Here is a 21,718-nt window from a genome sequence, read left to right as displayed (position 1 = left end):
CAATGGACAAAAGATGGAAAGCGCCTTTTATCATATTTTATTTTCCGTTTCTCGGCAACGTGGCTATGAGAACAAAAGCTTGAGAACGTTCTCGGATGTTTAATGTTTAATTAACTGTGTCCTGCTCTCAAGTGCGGAATACCAAGCGTCAACTGTATGATATGGCATTTTCCAAAGATTACGAAATTAGCTTGCTATCTCGATCTATTAGCTTGAGAGTCAGTTGGACAGAAGCATGAGAAAGCATGTTGATTTTATCCCTGGGGTTCTCTTTCTCTTTTATAAAACTTTATGTTAGGAAATAATCTTATTGTACGTCAAAAATACAATGTTTTGATTTCGTCGGATTGTCGTATCCGATTTTATCTGTCAATCTTATTATGTAGGTTATGTAGAAACAGCATATTTTTTATAATGGTTAATCCATTCAAATCATCCAAATAATCGCAATATGCATCGAAGAAGCGTTTGACAGCAGCGTCCGATAAAATTGCATCGAAAGGGCGTTACCACTGCCCTTACTTATTTGTTTACGCCTTCTCGCAAATGTCAAAAATTGCCACTTTTTGTCAACTTTTGTCAACTTTATTTCCTGACTCAACTTTTGTCCATATTTTAGGTGACAAAATATTGACAAAAGCTCAAAAAAGCGACAAAAGTTTACGTTTTAAATTTTGTTTATCATTTTGTCACTCTCGTGACCTCGTGATGGATATTAGGAGGTGAAGTGCTTCAGAAAAAATTGACATTTCACGACTTGACATAACAACACTGGGAGCTCCGGTATTAAAATCGAGAAGGGCTAGCGGGGGTATAGAAAGTTGTATGCGATTTGACATAACAATTCTCAATTATGGCGCCCGGCAAACGCGTTAACAATTCACCTTCTAGATAAATACACCTTGACCTCGCGCCTTTAGACTGTCAAACACTCTTGAGAAAACTCGATTGCACTGCATCGTTCGATTTGACAGTAGCTGTAGACAAAAAGGTTAACAACGTTCATCTTTTTTGTTTGAATTATGCCCAGCTAAATGCCACACTGTGCGTATTGATGATTGACGTTGCTTTGAACAAGCTTGACGTTTGTCTTCCGCTGGAACAAAACTGCTGCTTTCATAAACACTGGTGGACGGAATTTGTGCAAAAATTTGATTATAAAGAAACTTTAAACATTTCTACCCTATTCAAGCGATTCCATTTAAAACGCAAAGGTATTTCGAGCTATTTTCAATGCACATTTAAACTAAATGCCTTTAATCCAAACGAATAATTACCCTTCGTTGGCGTAGCGGCGTTTGTTTATATCGTGTTCTTCCATCCAATCAGCCTACTAACTATTGTTCGTTTTAAATGCTTCAGATCCAGCCATGATAAAGCAACCGATCCTTGCCGAGCTTCAGTACTTCGTGAAAAGTGTGTCCCTGCTGTACAAGGGAGTTCCGCTGAAGGATACGGGTGCACTGGTAAAATGTGCCCTACACCTGCTGGAGGATCTTCCCTCGACGAGAGATGCGGTGTTTGATTATTTCACGCTCGTGTTCAACAATGCCGTTAAAGTGTACATGCTTAGTGCTGAGGTGTGGCCTCAATTTATCCATTGTCGATTTGCCAAAACAACTGATGTATTTTGATTTATTTATTTTATTTGCAGAAAAACCTTCCCGATCCCTCGGTAGACGATGAAGCGGTGCAGGAAATACACGAAGCCCTCGAGCGACTGGTAACGGTCGGCCCAACCGCCTGGTGTCCCGTGATATCGTCCTGGTGCTTGAAGCTCCTCGGCGAGGTGTGCAAAAAGCACTGCCGTCGCCGACCACCGGACATTCGCGGAGCGTGCAACCTATGGCTGGGCTGTAGTGCCATCCGCTACCTGCTCAGCCTCAGTGCGCTGTGCTTTGAGAAGCTGGACCAGCGCGAAATGGACGAGTGCATCAACGAGATGCTAGTGATCTACGGTACGCACACACCGTTCTTCGACTGGGTGGTGGCCCGACTGGGCGGTTGCTTTCCGCTCCGGGTAATGTCGAGCATGCTGTCGATGGGAGTGGCCCGCTTTAACGGTGACTTCGATCAGCCGTCCGAGTCGGAGGTGGAGGTGCTAAGTTATCTCGGGCTGGCGCACGAAAGTGATTTGCGGAAAGCTCTGAAATCGACGCTAGAACACGTCGCCTCGTACAAGCAACCGATACCATATCTACTAATGCTAGCCAAAGCTTCCGAAACGATCTCGCAAGCGCTGGTGGCCGTATTTCTGGAGCTTCGTAAGTATGCCGATGCGTTCGAGCACTATGCATGAAGAATTGCATGCATTTTTACATTTATTATGGGCTTTCCTTTGTCTTGCAGATGACGAAAATCGGTTACCAACCCTTACGGTGCTGCCGAAAAACTGGCCCGCCAATATTGGCCTCCCCTACGTGCTGCACACCGTGGCCAGCCTACTGCTAAAGATGAAAAAGCACGCCATCCGGGTGACGCTGATACTTGCGAAAATGTCCACCCAGCACGGCTGGTGCCAGGAGCTGCTGGAAATGATGTTCATCGAGCTGGAAACGCTCGTGCTGGACAAGCATACCGCGGCCCTGCTCGAGGACATCATACGCGACGGAATGCGAGAAATGCTGTGGAACAGCTGTACCTCCGACGTTCCCTACCTGCAGCAAGTCGCTGTACGATTAATTCTACTGGCCAGCTTCAAATCCAACTCCGTGTTTCACCAAACAATCGTTTATCTTCTGTCGGTGAGCGAACCGGCACTGGCTGCCAGCACCAAACCGCACCTAAATGCGCTCGTGCGTGTGCTGGGCGGTCCGCACGGCACGGTGGACGTGCCGAAGGTAAAGCCCGCGTTCGAAACGGCCTTCGAAAAGATACTGATCAGTCCGTGCAAGCGGGTAGAGTGTTGGAACATTCTGCACAACCTGGTGGAACTGTTGAAGCTGGAACGCACGGCCATCCTCGGCAGCACGCTGCGCAAAGTGAACTGCACCGGCATGATGCACGAGCTGCTCGATCGGGTGCTAAAGATATGGGAAAATTTCATGAGCCGAGAAAGGCAGGACGACACGCAAGGAGGTGGGTGTACCGTGAGGACGACGCAGGAAGTGCAGGAAAACACGAACGAACCGGGCAAAAGAGTAAAAAACGAACGACCGGAACCTATGGAAACGGATGAGCAGTACTGGCTGGGCACTGGCAGCCGAACAGTAACGTACAAAGACCTCATCCACGAAACGGTAAGACTGATCGAGTGTATGGATCTCGGCAAGAGCGTAACGATCGGAACCGCCCAAACGCTGAAGCTGTCCCAGCTGCTGGTGAAATATTTTTTCTACTGCCTTAAGCTGTCCACCGCCGGCACGAGCGTTCCGTCCGGCACCGTACCGGAATCGCTCGATGAATCGCTGAACCGGGTGTACAGCCTACTGTCCAAGCACTGCGGCCACCGGAAAGCCGCCCGCACCGCTGCCCTGCGCGAGCTGCTCGAGGGGGCACTGTTCCTGTACGGCGATCTGTTTGGTTCGCAGGCGGAATCGCAAGCGTACAGCTTCGACAAGCCGGACGATCTGCTGATACGGCTCAACCAGAAGCAGGGCATCGCGCTCAACGCCTCCCGGGCGACGGTGCTGCACGCGGGCATCATCGGCCAGGGGCCGAAAATACCGAGCAAAAAGGCGGTCGGGCCGGCGTCCGATATGCAGAACCATCTGCTGAACGCGATCGTCGCCTGCTGCCAGGACGTGAACGACCACCAGGCCACGATCGATGGGTTTAGCTACGTGTCGCTGCTGCTGGTGGAGATGATTTCGCCGGACGTGATGTACAACGGGCTGCCGTGGCCGGAGGAGGACTTCATACGCGTCACGATGGAGCGCGACCTGCAGATACAGCGCACCTTTCGGCATTCGCCGATCCTCTGGTCGATTCTGGGCCTGGTAGCGTGCTACCGGCCATCGCTCTGCTACTGCTCGGTGTTGCTCCGAGCGCTCTGCGCTTCCGCCCTGCACCAGTGGCGCTCGAAGACGGCGGAAACGCTGAACGGCCAGAAGACGGACCTGCTGTACATGACGACGAAGCTGCTCGAGCTGATGGCACTGGCCCAGCTGCTACCGCCACCGCTTAGCTATCTGCACATTGTGCTGGAGTACTTCGACGGACCGGAGGTAAGCATGCGTCAAATAACGGTCTCTGTTTTACTGTACAGTGGCTAATTTGAGTTAATTTTTTTTGCCGTAGATCGCTTACGTGCTGAAGGAATGCGTGTGGAACTACATGAAGGATCATGTCCCCTCGCCCGTGCTGTTTGTGTGCGATCCGACCGGGTTCCATTGGCGCGATCCGCTGACGTCGCGACCACCGCTCCAGTACACCAACCCGCTGCGCAACACCATGCAAAAGAAGCTCACCAAGGTGGGCCATCTGTACCATCAGATGTTTGTGGGGCCGGAACTGCGCAATCCCAGTGCCAGTAACAGCGGCCAACCAACGCAGCAACCGCTGGTGCAGGGGTACATAGTGGGCGGAAGTGGCGCTGGAGACCAGGGACCAAAAGCGGGACCGAGCGGGGGCTTTGCTGCGCATGCATTAGGACCGGGACAGGAACCGCTGTAACAGTAGGAAGGTTTCAATCGAGCAATGCAGATGAAAAAGTACAATTAAAATGGAACAATTCTTAACTAGCTTGTGCCTTTTGCGCATGGTTGTGTCTTAGTTCTGCTCATTCTAACCGTAAAGCATCCATCAGGATAGAATTTCAATACACACATGCTCTTCCCGGAAACCTACACTGAGTAGATATAGCACTAATGTACTATTGCATTTCGTGCTGGTCTGGTGGTACAGTCGTTAACTCGTACGACTTAACATGCCCGTCATGGGTTCAAGTCCCCCGAATGGAACGTGCCCCATACGCCGTAGGACTGACTATCCTGCTATGTGTAATCAGTAATTCACTGAAAGCCAAGAAGCGCCCACTAGAGTGATACAGGCAGACTTTAACCGACAACGGTTGTTGTGCCAAATGAAGAAGACTATTGGATATGTATTTAAAACAAAAGAAAACATAATCAAATTCCACAATACTACCCTCCTACTTCGCCATCGTTAAAATAGTTTTTCAAACTGCTCCTTAAACGCTCTAATAGCTGCCTCCAGCCGTTGGGTTTTCTCCTCCAGAGAGCGCTTCTGTTCAAGCAGCAGCTGCAGTAGCCGCATTACCGCCACTGCTTCCGACTCACCGTCCGGATGGTCCACTATCATCATTCCGGGCGGTATGCTCACATTGTCGTCCTTCATCATTTCCAGCATTGTGCGATGCAATCGGCTTATGTTGGACAGTTTATCCTCACACCATCGTTCGCTGGCCGCCAGCTCGGTGCATATCCGCTTGATGCTCTTTAGCCGGGCGTCAATGTCAAACTGTACCAGCGGTCGTATTTTACTGCCACTGCTAGCCTCCATGGTGGGAGCGTGTGGTATGCTAGAAATAGGGATTTTAAAATTATTTAAATGCTCTTTTTTTAGTTTCGCAAACCTGTTTTGTACTACCTTGATTGAACGTTGTGGATTCCGTTGGCCTGCTGTGACGCTGACAGCTTGTTTGAAAAGGACTTGAAACTCCTAGTTAACTAGATGGACCAAACCAACACACACGCATGCTCTAGCAAACAAGCGATAAAACACCAAACGGCTGTACGGTGTACAAACTATTTTCTCTCTTACACACAAACGATTGTTTTTATTTTCAAGTCATTTTTCAATTCTGTTTCTTTAATGATAATTTATATTTTAAAAAAAGTATATCGTCCTCTCGCTCGCTCTCTATTAGTGTCGTGTGTGTGTGTGATCTCACCACGTTTTGTGGATGTGTTTGTTTGTGGGTCGCTTAAGCAGGCTTAGGCTTAACTAATTGCTTGCATCGGCTTGTTATTAACGGCGCATCAATTCCGGACGCATCGATCCATTCTGTCCTGTGTATGCAACTGCGAACTAAACTACGAACATTTTGCTGGTTTTTGCTATATGGCAATGAGGCTTTCTGTGTCTGTGTCTGTGTATGTGTGTATGCATCTTTACAGCACGTGCTCTGTCTACATGGCGCTAACAGTGAGCCCGGCTCTCTTGCTGGAGCAAAACGCTTTAATTTGTAATGTATATTTTCCGCGCCGGCGTATCGGACGTGTAAAGCCCACCAACAACAAACGTAAGGCAATTAGCCCATGCGTGGCGTTTTCTACTTTTTCTCGTGTTTGTCTCGTGTTTGTCTCTGTGTCTCATTATGGCAAGGAAGACTGGTTTTGGATGCAAAATATGCAATGCGATAGTTGCATGCTGCTACCGAAATGTGTAACGCTTTTTTGATCGATTCACTTCGCATAAATTACAAACTGTACTAGGCCCCCCGCTCTCTTCGTGCTCCCATTTCCCCCCCTTCCTTCACACTTCCTTAGTTCAGAATCACTTTCTACGAGAGAACATGTTTGTTGCGCCTGTACCCACTCGAAATGATTTCTTACCGTGACTAGGAAACTTCGACCGCGGGTCGATTTACATCGCTGTTAACGGTTCGGCCATTCTCGAACATTCCTATCCCATTATTATTATCTATAATAATAGCTCGCTGCTAGATGACTGAGAAACTGAGGGCTTATGCTACTGCCACATCACATAAGCAGTGGAGTGGGCCAGCGGCGGGAGGATCGATCGTCAAGATGCCGCCTGAGATTGATACGCAAACGAATCCGACAGTGCGCAGCACCACCGTGCCAACTCCATCGCAAAAGGCAAGACACAATCGCTGTGGTACAGCAGCTATTGGCAAAGCAAACTGTACAACTTTACACCTGCAGTGAAGCAATAATGGATTGCTGAATCGCTTTGGTTACAATATAGAATTGGAGAAAAATGAAACAAAAGAAAATCGTAATACACTTTAACGCATCTATGACCAGCCTCAGCACACTGTTGCGAGCACATGCGACTTGCGGATGGTACGAGGACACGCTCGAGGGCAGGCATTTAAACGGAAAACTGATGCAAAGATCTACCGCCTTGCAACCTAACTACTATACACAGCTTGAAAACGCAAAATGATGCATTAATTGTATTGTTGGGAGATTTTTTTGTTTGACTGTGGAATTCAAAAAAATACACTAGCTACTTGAAACGTGATCGGCAAATTCACGCATCATTCACGCTTCGCAAACAATCCTCCTTGCGCACACATCCTTGCGTGATTGCATTCTGCGCACCGTCGGGTTGCGCACGCACCCGGATGCCTAACGAAACCTGAGTTTAAATAATAATTCCTTGCATTGATTCACTTTTAATTTTTTGCTCTTCCGATCCTGCCGCGTCGCGTCTCGGCGTCATCTGAGGTCTGTGTCGTCCTGGTTTACCACCGGCTTAGCTTATTCAAAAGTAAAACTTAGTACTGATACGAACAGAATGAACAAAAACATATACAACATCTATCCACCACCGCTTACCGCACACCACCAACCCCTCGGGGCGGGGGAGTATTCAGGACTGCCGGCAATGGGGCCACTTGCGCCAAGATATGCACGAAACAGTTTTGCGCGAGCGCCGCTTGCCGCTGCTGCTGCTGCTGCTGTTGGCCGTCGTGGCCGGGCAGCTGGTGCCGATCATGTGCCGGATGCTCGGCTTCGGCGACAGCGAGAAGCTGCGGGACGGACGCTTCTCGACCGTCGAACGACCGCTGCCACTGTTCGGCTGGTTGTAGTAGGCACGCCTTAGGCCCGTCTCGCTGCCCTGGTCGTCGGTGTGAAACGACAGGGAGTCCATGGTCGGTGCGGGCAGGTAGGCACGGTCGTACAGTCCACCCTCCGTGTACGAATCGTACTGTTGCCGTGCCATTTCTAACACAAAAAAAGAAAAAAAGTAAACAAAAACACATGAGATGAAACGAACCCTGGAAAACGGCGAAGCACACGCGCACCATTAATGTCGTGCTCGGTGTAGTACGGCATGTCACGATCGTTTCCATAGTGATGAGCTATCAGGTAAGGCAGCACGGTGGAACATCTATTCCAATCGCCTTTCAACGGTGGTATCGGTACGAGGGGGCTGGTCGCATCCGGTGCAAACTGGAACCATCTAAAAACAAATAAAAAAAGGGAATTAACGGCCTCAAAATCTAACGGGGTCAAATAAATGTGCGCCCTACTCATGGTGCCGGATCTGCTGCAGGGTGAAGCGTCTTCGGGGATCCGCCTGCAGTATGTTTACGAGCAAGTCGGCCAGCCGCGGCTCTAACCATTCCGGCGGATTCCATTCACATTTGCCTATGTTTTCTAACAGTTTATAAATATTATCACCTTCGAACGGATACAATCCGGTAGTTATATTGTACCTGCGTGGGAAAACGGAAGCAAGCATTAGCCATCGACGTACCAATACGGGGCGGTCGCATTCATCAACCAATACTCACAGTGTAACGCCCGTGCTCCAGATATCAACTTTAAATCCTGAGAATACCTCGTGTCCGTTCGCTATTTCCGGCGGCTGAAAGGCGGGCGAACCTTGCCCGGTCGTGCATTCGTCCGTGGGTGCGAAAGTGTCCAGTGCCTGTGCCGGTGGAAGCAAAAACCGGAGATTAGAAAATGGTACCCAGGCCGCCCCGCAAGCGTACTGACCTCCGCCACACCAAAGTCGGAAATCTTCAGCGTGTGGTCCAGCGTTAGCAGCAGATTGCCCGGCTTGATGTCCTTGTGTATGATGCCGCGACCGTGCAGATACTCCAGCCCGTCCAGCAGCTGGACGAAGTAGTCGTGCGCCTGGTGTATCGGTAGCCGCTTGTCCGGCACCGAGTCCAGCATCTCCTGCAGCCCCCCGACGCAGTACTCCATGATCAGATACATCTTCTGCTTCTGCTCGTTGTACAGCACGTCCAGCAGCTCGATCACGTTCCGGTGCTGCAGCTTGCGCAGCAGCTTGATCTCGCTCCGCACATTCTGCTCGCCATTTGGAATGCGTCGTAGTTTGCGTTTGGTGAGTATCTGCACAATCCGATCGAAAAGGAAACGGCACTCGGTGAGCATGGGAAAGACCTTGGGCTCGAGCTCGAACCGCACCTTCCCCCCGTGGGAGGGTAGAAAATTGATCCGCAGTGTTACGTCTTACCTTCACCGCCCGTCGATTAAGCGTTTCGGAATCGAGCACCTCCTTCACCTTGCCGTAGCTTCCCTCGCCAAGCACGTCCCCCATCACGTACTTGCCGACCAGCTTGCACTTTTTCTTCTTCTCCTGGTAGATGATGTCCGAGCTGTCCACCCGGTTGAAGACCGTGCCACCACCGGTGGGGTCGAGCGATTCGAGCGGCAGATCCAACCGCTCCAGCTCATCGTCGTCGTTGATCCACTCCACCGCCGACTGCGTGTTGCACGTCCTGTACACCTCTTCCAGGTCGTCCTCCAGGCTGTCGGACGGCTGCAACCGACCGTCCGGCGGCGGCTCATCGCAGGCAAACGCGAACCGATCCTGCCCGTGCGCCTGCTCCTCGTCCTCGTCGCTGCCGTGCGCATCGTTCACGCACGAGCCGTTGTTGTTGTGGGTTGCGCTCGTCGGCTTGCTACGGTGGCCACCATCGTTTGAGTACGGTATTGCCGCTGGGAAGCTGCTGTTCATTGCTTGCACCGTGTCAGCGAGGAAGTGGAAAGGGAGGCCGAAGGTTGCGAGGTTGGAAGCAAGCGCGGAGGAGAGGGTGGCTTGCCGAACGTAACACTTGCTAATCTTCTACCGCGTCTACCGCGCCTCTTCCTGTGCTTTTGAATGTGTATGTGTGTGTGGTGTGTTAATAGGGGCAAAGATGAGGGGTGCCTGGGCGGGGACGTGCTGAGAGGAAGGATGTTAGAAAAGATCGCCCAACCAGTCACAACCAATGTACGCGCAGCGCACCGAAAAAGGATCGGCCGTGCAGTCGGGCGCGCAATCGGTGCGACGAGCCGTCGGTGTGGGGCCAATCATTAAGAACGGTAAGCCCGGAAGGCCACTTCGCACACGCCCTGTCGCGAACGAGCGAACAAACAGACACAAACAAACACACACACACACGGCGGCGAACGGAAGCTTCTACGCCCTTGTCCCCCCCCGGACACGGTGGTGTAACAACCACTTCGCTTCGAGAATGTGTCCTTGTGTCCGCGATGCTGGGTCACCACATATACACAACACACGCGACTGCCTGCTAGCCTCACATATTCGGCCACCAGTTCCCCCGGGGGATTTACGCTTCGCCTCAGCTGGCCCAGGGAACGGGGGATGGCCGGACGCGCACGCACACGTGAATTACCAGTTGCACCCAAGGCCGGAAGAGGCCAGCCGAAAAAGGAACTACGGAACGTGCAAATTTAACCTTTTGTTATTTTGTTTAGCAAAAAACTAATCACAACTAATTGACGTTTGATTTGCTTTTTTTCGGTGCATTTGACAAACGTTCTAGACAGCCAGAAAAACATACACCGATTACTGCGAAAAGGTACGCTGTCACTGACAGGGTTAGAATTCGACCAAGGGCATGTAAACGGAAGCTGATTGGTTTTGTATCCCTTCAGAAACGGATACAGTAAAACTGGTCAAACCAAGAGTATGATAGAAATGTAAATAAAATGCGCAAGAAAACTCCTATCATGCAGCAACAAAAAAGATCTTTCATGTCACACTTTAAGGAAGCAATTGTGAAGGGCAGAAACTATTGAAAATAGCCAATTGAGGGTTCAACATAAACCCCATTCGAAACGTTCGATCCGTTCCTTGGACAATGGGGAAAGCCGTCAGACGTTTGGGCAGGCGTGAGAGAGCAGCATGCGGTGCGAGCGAGATAACCGCATGTCGCCTGCAGTAAATGATTTGTGAAACGTTTTATGCATAATGAAGTTGGTCATCGTCATCGCTCAATCTCGATAAAAAAACAGCTGCTTGCAGCTTCCGATTGTTTACACACTGTTTAAAAAAAGCTCGACAAAACGGCATGTGCTAAAGCGCGAACGAAAAACCCTCCCGCGAAACAATAGAGCTCCGTCACACATACACGCTAGCACACAACGGAACTGTAGTGTATTTACTGCGGCATCAACGCTAGAACCGACAAGGGGAAGGAGAGAGAGAGAGTCGATGTGTTGTGTTGTGCTGTGCCAAGAATCGGTATCCCATTCGGGGTGACAAACGGGGGAAAAGAAAGTTACCAAATTCCCTGCCGTCAGTGACCAACTTTCTCCCGAACGGGGTCGGAGCGGGACCAACCGACGGGGGGAGCAAAGCAATCCTACCGGGTCCGAGACGAGCGCGATGTGCGTTTCGTAAACAAACAGTGTGGGTTTGCTGCAGAAGCATCTGCAGCTGCATCATTCGGCCACATCGATCCAGCGGCCAGCATAAATGTGTCGTTACCATTGTTGCCTTGCCCTCCACCATCCAGTGCAGCCGACGGATGCGCTCGTTTGAATGAAACAGAGGGCCACAGTTCGTCGATCCCTTCACTAAATTGCGCCGCCACCTCGGACCAGCTCAACCGATCGGGCAGGCGGTCATTGTGTATACCTGCGGTCGTCTGCTGCCTATGGCTGCTGTGGTGCTGACGCTCAAAACCATTGCCGTGATACGGCCACCATCATTAGCACTACTAGTGCCATCCAGTCGATCCAGATCTGTACTCGAGTTCTAGCACCCACAGTGAGGGAGTTAGTTTTGTGCAACAGTGTCATTAGCAGGCGCTGTACGAACGCGGGATAGTGAGTGCGCGAGGCAGGCGGGCTGAGGGCCCTAGCATCACGATGGACGGTGCAAAGGACACAGATGATGAGGAGTGTGTCCATCCGCGGGTCATCATTCACATCGACATGGATTACTACTACGCCCAGGTGGAGGAAGTGCTCAACCCTTCGCTCAAGGATAAACCGTTCGCGGTGAAGCAACGCTTTTGCGTAGTGACCTCGAACTACATCGCGCGCGAGAAAGGCATCAAGAAGCTGCAGCCGGTGAAGGAAGCGCTCGCCGCCTGTCCCGAGCTGGTGCTGCTCAACGGCGAAGACATTACCAAGTACAAGGCGATGTCGGTGCGGATCAACGAAATCATGCACCGGTTTACGCCGCACGTCGAGAAGCTCGGGCTGGACGAAAACTATCTCGACGTAACGGAGCTGATCGCGGAACGGCTCGAACAGCTGGAGGGGGCCGGGGACAGTGCGGCGCTGGCAAAGCTAGACTTTGTGCAGGGGTTCATACACCCGCCCCGGACCGATGAATCGAGCGCGCTCGACCCACCGTCCCACCGGGAGACGGACCGCGACCTGTTCCGGCGCTGTTGCTGCTGTGGCTGTGATCGAAGACTGATACTGGCGACGCACCTGGCCCAGGAGATACGGGACAGCATATTCCAGGAGCTGGGGCTGCGCTGCTGTGCCGGCATCGCGCACAACAAGCTGCTGGCCAAGCTGGTCGGTGCCGTCCACAAGCAGAACAAACAGACGGTGCTGCTGCCCACGCACGCGACCGCGTTCGTCGCGTCGCTCGGTTCGGTGCGCAGCCTCACCGGGATCGGGGAGAAGACGGCCCAAACGTTGGCCGACAGCTGCGGCATTAGCACCGTCACGGATCTGCAGTGCATCGAGCTGGATCGGCTCACGAAACATCTCGGCTACGAGCAGGCCGTCCGGCTGAAGCAGCTTGCCCTCGGGCGGGACGATACGGTCGTGCGGCAGACGGGGAAACCGAAATCCGTCGGCCTGGAGGACTCCTGCCCCTCCATCTCGGTGCGGGCGGATGCGGAGGACAAGTTCCGCCACCTGTTGGTGCGGTTGGTGAAAAACATCGCGGACGATGGCCGGGTACCGATCGCGATCAAGGTGACCGTGCGCAAGTACGACCTGGCGAAGCGGACCACCCACCGGGAGTCCAAGCAGGACAAGCTGCTGCCCTCCATGTTCCGGCACGTGGGCGGCCGGCTCGTGCTGGCGGACGGTGCGCAGGAGAAAATTCTCACCATCGTGATGAAGGTGTTTGAGCGCATGGTGGACCTGCGGCAGCCGTTCAACATAACGCTGCTCGGGCTGTCGTTCTTCAAGTTCCAGGAGCGGCGCATCGGCAGCAAATCGATCGCCAACTTTCTGATCAAAAAGTCCGACATCGAGGTGCAGTCGATCACGAACCTGAGCAACGAGTCGATCACGCTCAGCGACATCAGCTTCTGCTCGAACAAGTCCGCCCTGTCGCTGTCGGCGATGGACTGCGAGCCGTGCTGCTCGTCCGACGCCGGTTCGGTCGCGTCCCTGTCCGGCTCGGAATCGGACGCGGAACCGTCGCCGAAGAAATCGCGCCGGCTGCTGTTCTGTCAGGGCCGGCGGCCCGCAAGCACACAGGACCGGCACTACGGCAACAGCGAACCGGACGAAACGACGCTCAGCAAGCTGCGTGTCGCCGATCTGCGCCTGAATTCCAAAGAGTTCGATCAAGATGCCCATCCGTCCGGCGGCACCACAGCGGTTGCTGCTGCCTCGTCTTCGTCTTCGCCGTCGTCCGGTGCGCCGATGGACGTTTCCACCACCAGCAGCACGGCCGCAACAACAGCAGCGAAGCAAACGTCCTTCTTCCGCGAGCGAATTGCGACCGACGCATCATCATCATGCACGGTGCTCCGGCCAGCAGCAGGCGCGTCGAACGATTGCAGCATGGCAACCGCGGCTGGCAGCAGCAGCAGTAAGATGGAGGTCAGCGTATCATCCCCCTCTGCGGCGGGGTGCGATCGTGGAGCAAGTGGGGACCATCAACAACACCACCATCACCACCACCACCACCACCACCACAGCCACTACCAGGGCGAGCAGAAGAATCATCATAGCAAAGTACAAATCTCCTTCCGCCTAGCGTGGATCCGGAAGTGTTCCATGCGCTGTCGGCGGACGTCCAGCAGGAGCTGCTCGCTAACTGGCGACGAGCGAACGGTGCCGGCATGCTGGTGACGGCCGGCGGTAGTTCCAGCGCAGCGGGAATGGCTCCCTCCAGCAAACCGAACCTGCTGGGGCCGGGCGCCAGTGGGAGCCCAAACAGTACTCACAGCAACAATTCCACCACTAATAGCAGCAGTAGTAGCAGCAGCAGCAGTAGTAGTAATAGCAGTGTCCCTTCCACGAACGCTGCCACGACGACCGGTAAGGGTAGCGCTAAAAACACTTTACATCGCTACTTCGTTAAAAACACGTAGCATCGTTATCTCGTATTAACTGTCGCATCTTAATAGTATATATATACATCGATACGTGGTGTGTCCTTTTTTCTCTCTTTTGTTTCATATCGATGGTAAACACACTGCACACACACGTCCGCGAAACGTCCGGCCATGGCACGGCCCGCACACACGGTGTACGGACGGAGCGCAGGGACAGTGTTGGTTTTATCGCTTAGAGTAACACGTTCTTGAGTTGATTTGTTTGTTTCATTGTTTTGTTTCGTTTTTTTCGGCAAATTTGGCGCTCTCTATTTCGTTTACACCGTTACACCGAACCACTCTACACGGCCGGCGAGTGTTTTAAATTCTCAATCGGAACATAGGCGAAGAAGTACTGTTCTTATCGTAATCGTTTTTTGATTTTTAGTTTTCCTTATAGTGTGTGGTGATTTATGAGTTAAGCTTTTGCGGAAAAGATGTACGTTATGTGTTGTTACCTTTTAGACGTTTGCCGAGGCTACTACTACTACCCCCAACTCTCTCTCTCTCTCTAACGGAGGAGACGAAAGACGTTGGTGGCGATTTAATTTCTTATGCAACTGTTTGCGTTTTGGTTTTAATTTTTGTTTGCTTCTATTTTTCCGTTCTTCTTTTCCCTACAACTTCATTTTTCATCGTTCTGTACATACTTACATTACTGAGCAAAGCATTTTACCGTACACAACACAGCCACTTCGGTTTGCCTTTCACCCGTTTATCAGCAACAATCATTTACAACAACTTAAAACCATTCCCGCCTAAGAGGAGAGAGAGAAAGAGAGGGAGGTAGAAGAGAATTGAGAGAATATAATGTTTAATAGTGAAACAAATACACAATAACAAGTTGTTAAACCGATCAAACCCACCGTTTGCTGGGCAGAAGTCCCACAATTGCAGGCATCCGAAAGCCGCCCGAGAGCTACTGTCGTCCTAACACTGTGCTGCACCGTTCACAGATGGGTTGCGCTTCCGACACCAAGAATCGCCGGCAACGCGGGCAAAGCGTTTTGTCGGACTTGGTGACGGTGACGGTGAACCGAGTTCCTTCAGCACCAGCCTGCTTCGGCGCTCCTTTACGCAGCGCGACGGAACCAACCTGTAGCAGCTCGCAGAGTTCCGTCGAGTGGTCGTGTGTGTTCAAGGCGGGATGTAGCATCGATAGAAGGGCCAGATCGTCATCGTTGCACTCAACGGCCACCTCCAGCAGCCAGGTGTTCACGTTCAGCTGTGCCTGCTGATAGACGGCGTGACGTAGCGCGAGAGCACACTGAACAGCGTGTACCGATGCCGACGCATCGTCTCCACTCCGGCAAACACTTTGCCGCGTGTGTGGCTTGGATTTGTAGAAATAATCTTGCTCTGTGGAAGGGAAACAATTCCAACGAGATACGCGTACAGTGAACGAGCATGGTGGGAACACAATATCGTCATATTTACCATAAAATGTCCAGCTCTCTTCGACCAGGAACGGTACGATCGGCCACAGCACATGTGCCAGCGTGCGATAGGTGTGGTCGAGGATCGCCCTCAAATGGCTGTGCTGCTCGGGCGACCCACAGTACAGCCGGTCCTTGATCACGTGCAGATACAGCCCGGACAGTGTCGACAGGCAGAAGTTAAGTATGACCGCCGTCGCCCTGTTGTGCTGGTACGAGTCGTACAGCTCGAACGCCTGGCGATGGAAGCCTTCCAGCTCGTGCAGAAAGTATCGATCGATGTGCGGCGACGCATCGAGCACAATGGCAGGCGATGGCTTGCCTTCCTCCGGACCACGGGGCGCCACCACGCCGAGCAGAAACTTTAAAATGCCGCGCAGCTTCTGCACGCTCTCCGCCGACGAGCCGAGCAGCTTGTGGCTGACCGGAATCGAGGTGTTCTGTATGGCGTGCGCACACACCCACCACCGTAGCGCATCGCAACCGTACTGCTTTGCGATCTGCTGCGGGCAGATCACGTTGCCGAGCGATTTCGACATCTTCATGCCGTGCTCGTCCACCGCAAAGCCGTGCACAAAGATGGCCCGGTACGGCGCTTTGCCGCGGGCCGCCACACTGGTCAGCAGGGACGACTGGAACCAGCCGGTAAACTGATCCACACCCTCCAGGTACAGGTCGGCGACGCGCTCCTTCCCCAACACGGTCAGCCACGAAACGCCCGAATCGAACCAGATGTCGAGAATGTCCCTGCCCTTCGTCACCCGGTCGGGGGTGAGACCGAGCTCCTGCAGCACTGCCGCCGGTACCAGCTCCTCCACCGGTGCCGTCCACCAGAAGTCTACGCTCCCTTCCTTCTGCAGCCGTGCATCGATGGCGGCAATCAGCGGTCCGCTAACGATCGGTTGCTTCGTCACCGTGTCGTACAGCGCGGGAATCGGTACGCCCCAGGCACGCTGGCGCGAAATGCACCAGTACGGCCGTTTGCGCAGCTGGCCTTCGATCACCTTCTTGCTCACGTCGGACGACGTGCGCGGATAGATGTTGACCGATTTGATTTCCTCCAGCGCGCGCTGCTTCAGGCTGTCGGTATCGATGAACCACTGATCGCTGGCCCGCAGCATGACCGGTTGCTTCGTGCGCCAATCGATCGGGTACGAATGCACGAGGGTGGTTAGTTTGAGCGTAGAGCCGGCGAGTGCCTCCGTCACCAGCTGGTTGCCCTCGGTGAGGGCATACTTCCCGTGCAGGAATGGAGGCGCCCGGTCGGTGTACCGGCCCCGCTCATCGATCAAATTCTCGATCGCTATCTTGCGCTCCAAGCACACGAGAAAGTCTTCCGGCCCGTGGGCCGGTGCCGTGTGCACCAGTCCGGTACCCTTTTCTGCCTTCACGTGGGCGGCCGGTAAAAATGGCAACACCGTCTGGCGGTTTATCGGATGGTGGTACTTCAGAGTGTGCAGCTCCCGGCCGGGTATGGTTTGCAGCACCGTCAGTGCAGTTTCCAGCTGCGTGGCTAGATAGTCGATGAGATCTTTCCCCACGAGCAGCAGCTCACCGGCGGCAGCGGAGCGTACTAGGCAGTAATCGAGCGCGGGATTGTAGCACACGGCCTGATTGGCGGGCAGTGTCCAGGGAGTGGTCGTCCAGATGGCGGCGTATATCTCACCCCCCTCCGGGCGATGGTTGCGAAGCGCTGCACAGTCGGCACCTCCATTCTCCAGCGCTAGCTTTAGGTACAGCGAAGGGCTCTGGTGCGCCTCGTCGTACTCCAGTTCCGCCTCGGCCAACGCAGACTGGGACGAGGGCGACCAGTAGACGGGTTTCAGATCGCGATAGATCAGTTTCCGCTCATACAGTTCGTAAAACAGCTGCAACTGGGCACTAATGTAGGCAGGGTCGAGCGATCGATAGCAACCCTCGACATCGTGCCAAGCGCCGGTCACTCCCCAGGATTCGAACCCGGCCTTCTGCTTGGCGATCGTTTCTAGCGCAAACTGTCGCGCCGTGTGGCGGATTTCGCGTGCCGTTTGACCGGTTGAACCCGCCGGTTTGGCCCTTTTCCGGTTGAACGCTTCCAGCGCTTTCAGCTCGATCGGCAACCCGTGACAGTCCCAGCCCGGCACGTAGTGTACCCGCGTGCCGCCAATGATTTTGTGCTTCAGTATGAGATCCTTCAGGATTTTGTTGACCGCATGGCCCATATGCAGATCACCGTTCGCGTACGGTGGACCATCGTGCAGGATGAACTCACTGTCCGCCGGCAGCGCGCTCCTGTTCCAGTGGTACAGTTCGCTCAAGCAGCTCTAAAAGAGGGAAAACCCGTCAAAATGCTGCCAGAGTCAGCGTATTTCGTAACCCGGTGCTGCCCCGTTCGCCACACGGCACACTTTGTTGCAAACGACCTTACCTTGCGTAGCTGTTCCTCGACCTGGGCCCGTTTTTCCGCACTCAGCCGGGCGGGAAACTTGGTTTTCGGCAGATTGACCGTGCTGGTGTACTTGAGCTCCGGCTTGGGGGCACTTTTCGTGGTAAGGTATCGGATCGTCGCTCGCACTCCGATCACCCAGCCGTGCTTTTTTGGCAACATTTTTTTTCCACACTGCGAAGATCGGCAATCGATTCGACGGCCGTCGTGCCAACCGGTATCTATGTGTGTGTGTGTTGTTGTTTTGTTTTCATTTTCTAATGTCATCAAATGCAGAAACAGCTGTCAAAATGGGCCGGAAAATGCGGTTAGCGAGGACGGAGTCGAGCACGGAGCCAAAACACTAGTCGGCGGCATTTTTCGCGAATCAGCACACTGTGGAAATGTCGAAAGTGTCCGGTGCGGGTGAGGAAAAGCTGAAAGTGCTCGCACTGCACGGCTACCGGCAGAATGCGGATAGCTTCAAGTCCAAGCTCGGTTCTTTTCGCAAGATGCTCAACAAGTACGTGGAGCTTGTGTTCGTCTCGGCACCGCACCCGGCAGCCCCGCTCGAAGCAGACGGTGGTGAGCCGGATCCGAACCAGCGGAGCTGGTGGTTCAACAAGGACGATCGCACCTTCAAGGGCACCAACCAGGGCGGACCGGCGTACGGGTTCGACGAGAGCTTGCGGCTGGTCGAGCGCACCTGGCAGGCGGAGGGTTGCCACGGGCTGTTAGGCTTCTCACAGGGCGCCTGCTTTGTGGGGCTGCTGTGCGATCTGAGCGCGCGGGGAATGACCACGATGAAGCCACAGTTTGCCGTCGTCGCGTCCGGCTTCCGGTCCGGCAGCCTGGTGCACCTGAATTACTACGAAAACAAGGTGCAGATACCGTCGCTACACATTTTCGGCGAGACGGACGAAATCATTACAAAGGGTAATGGTGCAGCGGGGGGGGGGGGGGATTTGACTCAAAACAGCAATTAAGAGACCTGTATTTTGTTGGTGCCATTTTAGACATGAGTGAAGCGTTAGCGGACACCTTCTTGGATCCAGAGGTCGTTACCCACCCGGGCGGACACTACTTCCCAGCTCAGGCCTCGCTGAAGGAAACGTACGTGGACTTTTTCCGCGACCAATTGCAGCAACATCTGGAAGCCAAAGAACTGCAGAACGCAACGGAGGAGAACAGTTTCCATCTAGAAGGCCAGGAGGAGGCGGAAGAGTCGGCGTTGCAGCCGGTACACGAAGGGCTGCAGAACGGAAGCGATTCGGATTCGGACTAGAATAAAGCAGGCGGCGGAGAGCAAAAATAATACGCTAGTTTAAAAGTTTGACTCCAGTAAGTTCCATAGATTTTCCTTCCCTAACTTCTTCGTCTCATTTCCATAATTTAATTACTCAAAAAAAAACCATACGAATAAAATTACCCAAAAGAGGAAGAAAGGTCAAAGCTATACTATCCCTGTCTGTGTATGTGTGTGTGTGAGGGGGGTTGGCATGATGCAGTGGCATCCGGATGAGAAGGGGATGGGGGATGGTAGAATTCCGTTTACTCCGTGCTGCCAAAGTTTTCCCTCATCAACACGGCTTAAATGAAGAAAAAAAAATCCAGTGTAATCGCGATTAACAACATTGTATTGCCGACATCAATTAATTCAATCTTGTTCGTTTGGGACCCAGAAACACACGCACGCACGCACACACACACCGCCAACAGCATTGGGGCCGTGTGAGCACATATCTCGCAAATTCAGTAATTGTTAGCTGCTTACAAGCGCTTGTAGTACATTTCGTAGACGTGAGTGGATGCCACTGCGAGAGAGAAGGGGTAAGTAGGGTAAATGGGTTCGGAAACGTAAACGTGTTAGCAGGACAACAAGCGTGTGCATTCGGTGACCCGGAGTGCTGGTAGGGTCTGTCTCACACCAATACGGGGGAAAAGGCTGCCAAGACCTGTGGTTAGAACGTGTGCAGAAGGATTGTGTGAGGAAGGGAGATAGAGAGAGAGAAAGAGACAGTAGTAATAGTGTGAACGAAACACAGTAAACCCCAAACATTCTAGCTTTGGCCTCGCCCGCCCGCTAGCCCGCCCATGCGCCCTTCTCCTCCTCCCCTAGGCTTAGGCGAGCTGGTCCTGGCCGTTGGCGGTATCCTGGTTTTTCATCACGTCCGGTAGGTCGGGCGGCAGGGAGTAGGGTGTCAGCTCGAGCGACTCGAAGTCGCCATTTTCGCGCACCGCTAGGCCGAGCTGTGCGGGGCATTGCGCTTTCGCTGTCACGACCGTGATGCCGCAGTCCTGCAGCGTTTTGTCATCGTCCATCAGCATGTTGTCTTTGTTGTATAGTCGTTGATCACGGGGAGGCACTTTGAGTATTCCTTCGATCATTTTCTTCAGCTCGTACACCGGCGTCGTCTCTTTGGCATCGGTGAAAATCGTCGTCTTCTTCCGCCGGATCATCATAAATACATCCTGAAAACAAAAAAAAAACGGCAGCACCGAACGCCGTTGCGAGAGAAACAAAACAGGTTAGCCATTTATTGCTGGCTTGCCCGCGCATTGCCCTACTGGCTAATTGCTAATCCGCCGTCCCATCGATAAGCAGATAGGGATCGGCACCTAGCGAAGGGAGGAGCGGTGTGGCTATACATGTGCGTGCGGGAAATCTCACTCGCATGACATATGGCGCCGGCCCGCTGTGTGTATGGAGCTCGCGATAGAACTACGGTGACGAACGGATCCGGCCAAAGTTCATCGTTTTGCCCCTTCTGCCGAGGTTCCATCGTCATGCGTTCGCCGCTTGCGTGATCTTATCAGCAGGCCGCGGAGCTGCCTGCTTGCTGGAAAACGAGAGCCCCGCTCTCCATCTCAACCGGGCGCCGTCTACCTCGATTGTTCGATTGCTCCCCCTTCGCTAGGTAACCCCGGCGTCACCCAATATATGTTGCGCGTCAGTCGCGGCGAGCGTGAATAGTCAAAAATGCACCACGTCGTGACACTTACCATTTTGTCAAAGCAAATGCACTACCGCCGCTACTCGTTGCGTGTATGTGTTGATCCTACTGCGATGACTGTTGCCTTCTCTTTTGCGCACACCCCTCTGTGTGTCCTTTGACGCACAAACTACACAAACACGCACGCACGCACACACACACAAGCAGGGTACACAACTTTCGCTTCGGAGAATCCTGCGATCGGTGAGCGCTGGCTGGCAATGGGGGAGGACACTGGCCACGGGATGTTTTGGTCACTACCGCTTGCTTGCCGTACGGCGCTTTCGGACCCACTGCTGGCTTTGGGATGGTGTTGGTGCACCTGCCGTTTGCTGATTAGCGCCCAAAAAAATCGATCCTGAAACAATACGTCATGTGAATAGTCGTCGAACCCGGTGCAGCACGATAGCGGCTGGACACACTACGTCTATTGCCAGGCGTTCTACTAATGCACGGCCGCTGCCACCGTGCTAAAGCTACACAATTCCTGGCGTAAAACTTGAGGGAAAATAGATATAATTTACCTTGCCCGCTCCGTCTGAGTCGTCTGGTGCTTCTTTTATTTTTCTTCTTTCTCCCTCTCCTGATCTCGCTCTGCGCCTATTGTCACATTGGCACGTACGATTTTGACAATCACGCTGCATCGTACAGGCAGCCCTCATGA

At 53.0% G+C, this 21,718-nt stretch overlaps 6 protein-coding genes across 8 annotated transcripts; 3 read left to right on the top strand and 3 right to left on the bottom strand.

The window, feature by feature from the left end:
- Window positions 1–1,090: 1,090 nt before the first annotated feature.
- On the top strand, window positions 1,091–4,683 carry LOC120897393 (integrator complex subunit 5). The gene is made up of 5 exons (XM_040302241.1): window positions 1,091–1,214; window positions 1,363–1,580; window positions 1,655–2,264; window positions 2,350–4,166; window positions 4,240–4,683. Exons 2-5 carry the CDS (start codon window positions 1,371–1,373, stop codon window positions 4,612–4,614), a joined length of 3,012 nt encoding a protein of 1,003 aa, XP_040158175.1. The 5' UTR covers window positions 1,091–1,214; window positions 1,363–1,370; the 3' UTR covers window positions 4,615–4,683.
- Window positions 4,684–5,074: 391 nt separating this feature from the next.
- LOC120897394 (serine/threonine-protein kinase stk11) lies at window positions 5,075–10,397 on the bottom strand. 2 transcript variants are annotated; one of them, XR_005738524.1, is made up of 7 exons: window positions 9,145–10,397; window positions 8,658–9,020; window positions 8,453–8,589; window positions 8,189–8,374; window positions 7,961–8,118; window positions 5,551–7,880; window positions 5,075–5,482 (listed from the first exon to the last, which is right to left on the bottom strand). XR_005738524.1 is itself a non-coding variant. In XM_040302242.1 (7 exons), exons 1-6 carry the CDS (start codon window positions 9,646–9,648, stop codon window positions 7,525–7,527), a joined length of 1,704 nt encoding a protein of 567 aa, XP_040158176.1. In that variant the 5' UTR covers window positions 9,649–10,397; the 3' UTR covers window positions 5,075–5,482; window positions 7,491–7,524. The 2 variants fall into 2 exon arrangements, 1 of the variants encoding a protein (XP_040158176.1); XM_040302242.1 differs by having other exon boundaries at window positions 7,491–7,880.
- Window positions 10,398–11,766: 1,369 nt separating this feature from the next.
- LOC120897398 (DNA polymerase iota) lies at window positions 11,767–15,082 on the top strand. The gene is given in 2 exon segments (XM_040302246.1): window positions 11,767–13,859; window positions 13,862–15,082. Coding segments are annotated over 2 exon segments (2,424 nt in total). The 5' UTR covers window positions 11,767–11,792; the 3' UTR covers window positions 14,219–15,082.
- LOC120897392 (isoleucine--tRNA ligase, mitochondrial) lies at window positions 14,436–18,329 on the bottom strand. Its single transcript, XM_040302240.1, has 4 exons — window positions 18,065–18,329; window positions 15,659–17,960; window positions 15,088–15,580; window positions 14,436–14,979 (listed from the first exon to the last, which is right to left on the bottom strand). The coding sequence occupies exons 1-3, from the start codon at window positions 18,242–18,244 to the stop codon at window positions 15,141–15,143; spliced, it is 2,922 nt and encodes a 973-aa protein (XP_040158174.1). The 5' UTR covers window positions 18,245–18,329; the 3' UTR covers window positions 14,436–14,979; window positions 15,088–15,140.
- A 31-nt stretch (window positions 18,330–18,360) lies between these two features.
- On the top strand, window positions 18,361–19,517 carry LOC120897395 (esterase AGAP003155). Its single transcript, XM_040302243.1, has 2 exons — window positions 18,361–18,997; window positions 19,078–19,517. The coding sequence occupies exons 1-2, from the start codon at window positions 18,466–18,468 to the stop codon at window positions 19,344–19,346; spliced, it is 801 nt and encodes a 266-aa protein (XP_040158177.1). The 5' UTR covers window positions 18,361–18,465; the 3' UTR covers window positions 19,347–19,517.
- LOC120897396 (elongin-B) lies at window positions 19,393–21,685 on the bottom strand. Of its 2 annotated transcripts, none has more exons than XM_040302244.1 (3): window positions 21,579–21,685; window positions 21,065–21,412; window positions 19,393–20,533 (listed from the first exon to the last, which is right to left on the bottom strand). In XM_040302244.1, exons 2-3 carry the CDS (start codon window positions 21,065–21,067, stop codon window positions 20,183–20,185), a joined length of 354 nt encoding a protein of 117 aa, XP_040158178.1. In that variant the 5' UTR covers window positions 21,068–21,412; window positions 21,579–21,685; the 3' UTR covers window positions 19,393–20,182. The 2 variants fall into 2 exon arrangements, with proteins under 2 accessions (XP_040158178.1, XP_040158179.1); XM_040302245.1 differs by having other exon boundaries at window positions 21,480–21,593.
- Between the last annotated feature and the right edge of the window lie 33 nt (window positions 21,686–21,718).

Source organism: Anopheles arabiensis, chromosome 2 (genome assembly GCF_016920715.1).
Source record: "Anopheles arabiensis isolate DONGOLA chromosome 2, AaraD3, whole genome shotgun sequence".
In the NCBI taxonomy this organism is placed as follows: Eukaryota; Metazoa; Arthropoda; class Insecta; order Diptera; family Culicidae; genus Anopheles; species Anopheles arabiensis.
The sequence above is the reverse complement of the archived record's forward strand: the minus strand, read 5'-3'. Positions and strand labels throughout refer to the sequence as shown.

Excerpts from the sequence above, each read along its gene's own strand:
- LOC120897393 (XM_040302241.1), top strand. The coding sequence starts at position 1,371 with ATGATAAAGCAACCGATCCTTGCCGAGCTTCAGTACTTCGTGAAAAGT. Across the intron at positions 2,265-2,349 it reads GGCCGTATTTCTGGAGCTTC|ATGACGAAAATCGGTTACCA; the intron begins GTAAGTATGCCG and ends TTTGTCTTGCAG. Across the intron at positions 4,167-4,239 it reads AGTACTTCGACGGACCGGAG|ATCGCTTACGTGCTGAAGGA; the intron begins GTAAGCATGCGT and ends TTTTTGCCGTAG.
- LOC120897394 (XM_040302242.1), bottom strand. The coding sequence starts at position 9,648 with ATGAACAGCAGCTTCCCAGCGGCAATACCGTACTCAAACGATGGTGGC. Across the intron at positions 8,375-8,452 it reads TGGAGCACGGGCGTTACACT|GTACAATATAACTACCGGAT; the intron begins GTGAGTATTGGT and ends TTTCCCACGCAG. Across the intron at positions 8,119-8,188 it reads CAGCAGATCCGGCACCATGA|ATGGTTCCAGTTTGCACCGG; the intron begins GTAGGGCGCACA and ends ATTTGTTTTTAG.
- LOC120897392 (XM_040302240.1), bottom strand. The coding sequence starts at position 18,244 with ATGTTGCCAAAAAAGCACGGCTGGGTGATCGGAGTGCGAGCGACGATC. Across the intron at positions 17,961-18,064 it reads TCGAGGAACAGCTACGCAAG|AGCTGCTTGAGCGAACTGTA; the intron begins GTAAGGTCGTTT and ends TCCCTCTTTTAG. Across the intron at positions 15,581-15,658 it reads AGAGAGCTGGACATTTTATG|AGCAAGATTATTTCTACAAA; the intron begins GTAAATATGACG and ends TCCCTTCCACAG.
- LOC120897395 (XM_040302243.1), top strand. The coding sequence starts at position 18,466 with ATGTCGAAAGTGTCCGGTGCGGGTGAGGAAAAGCTGAAAGTGCTCGCA. Across the intron at positions 18,998-19,077 it reads GGACGAAATCATTACAAAGG|ACATGAGTGAAGCGTTAGCG; the intron begins GTAATGGTGCAG and ends GTGCCATTTTAG.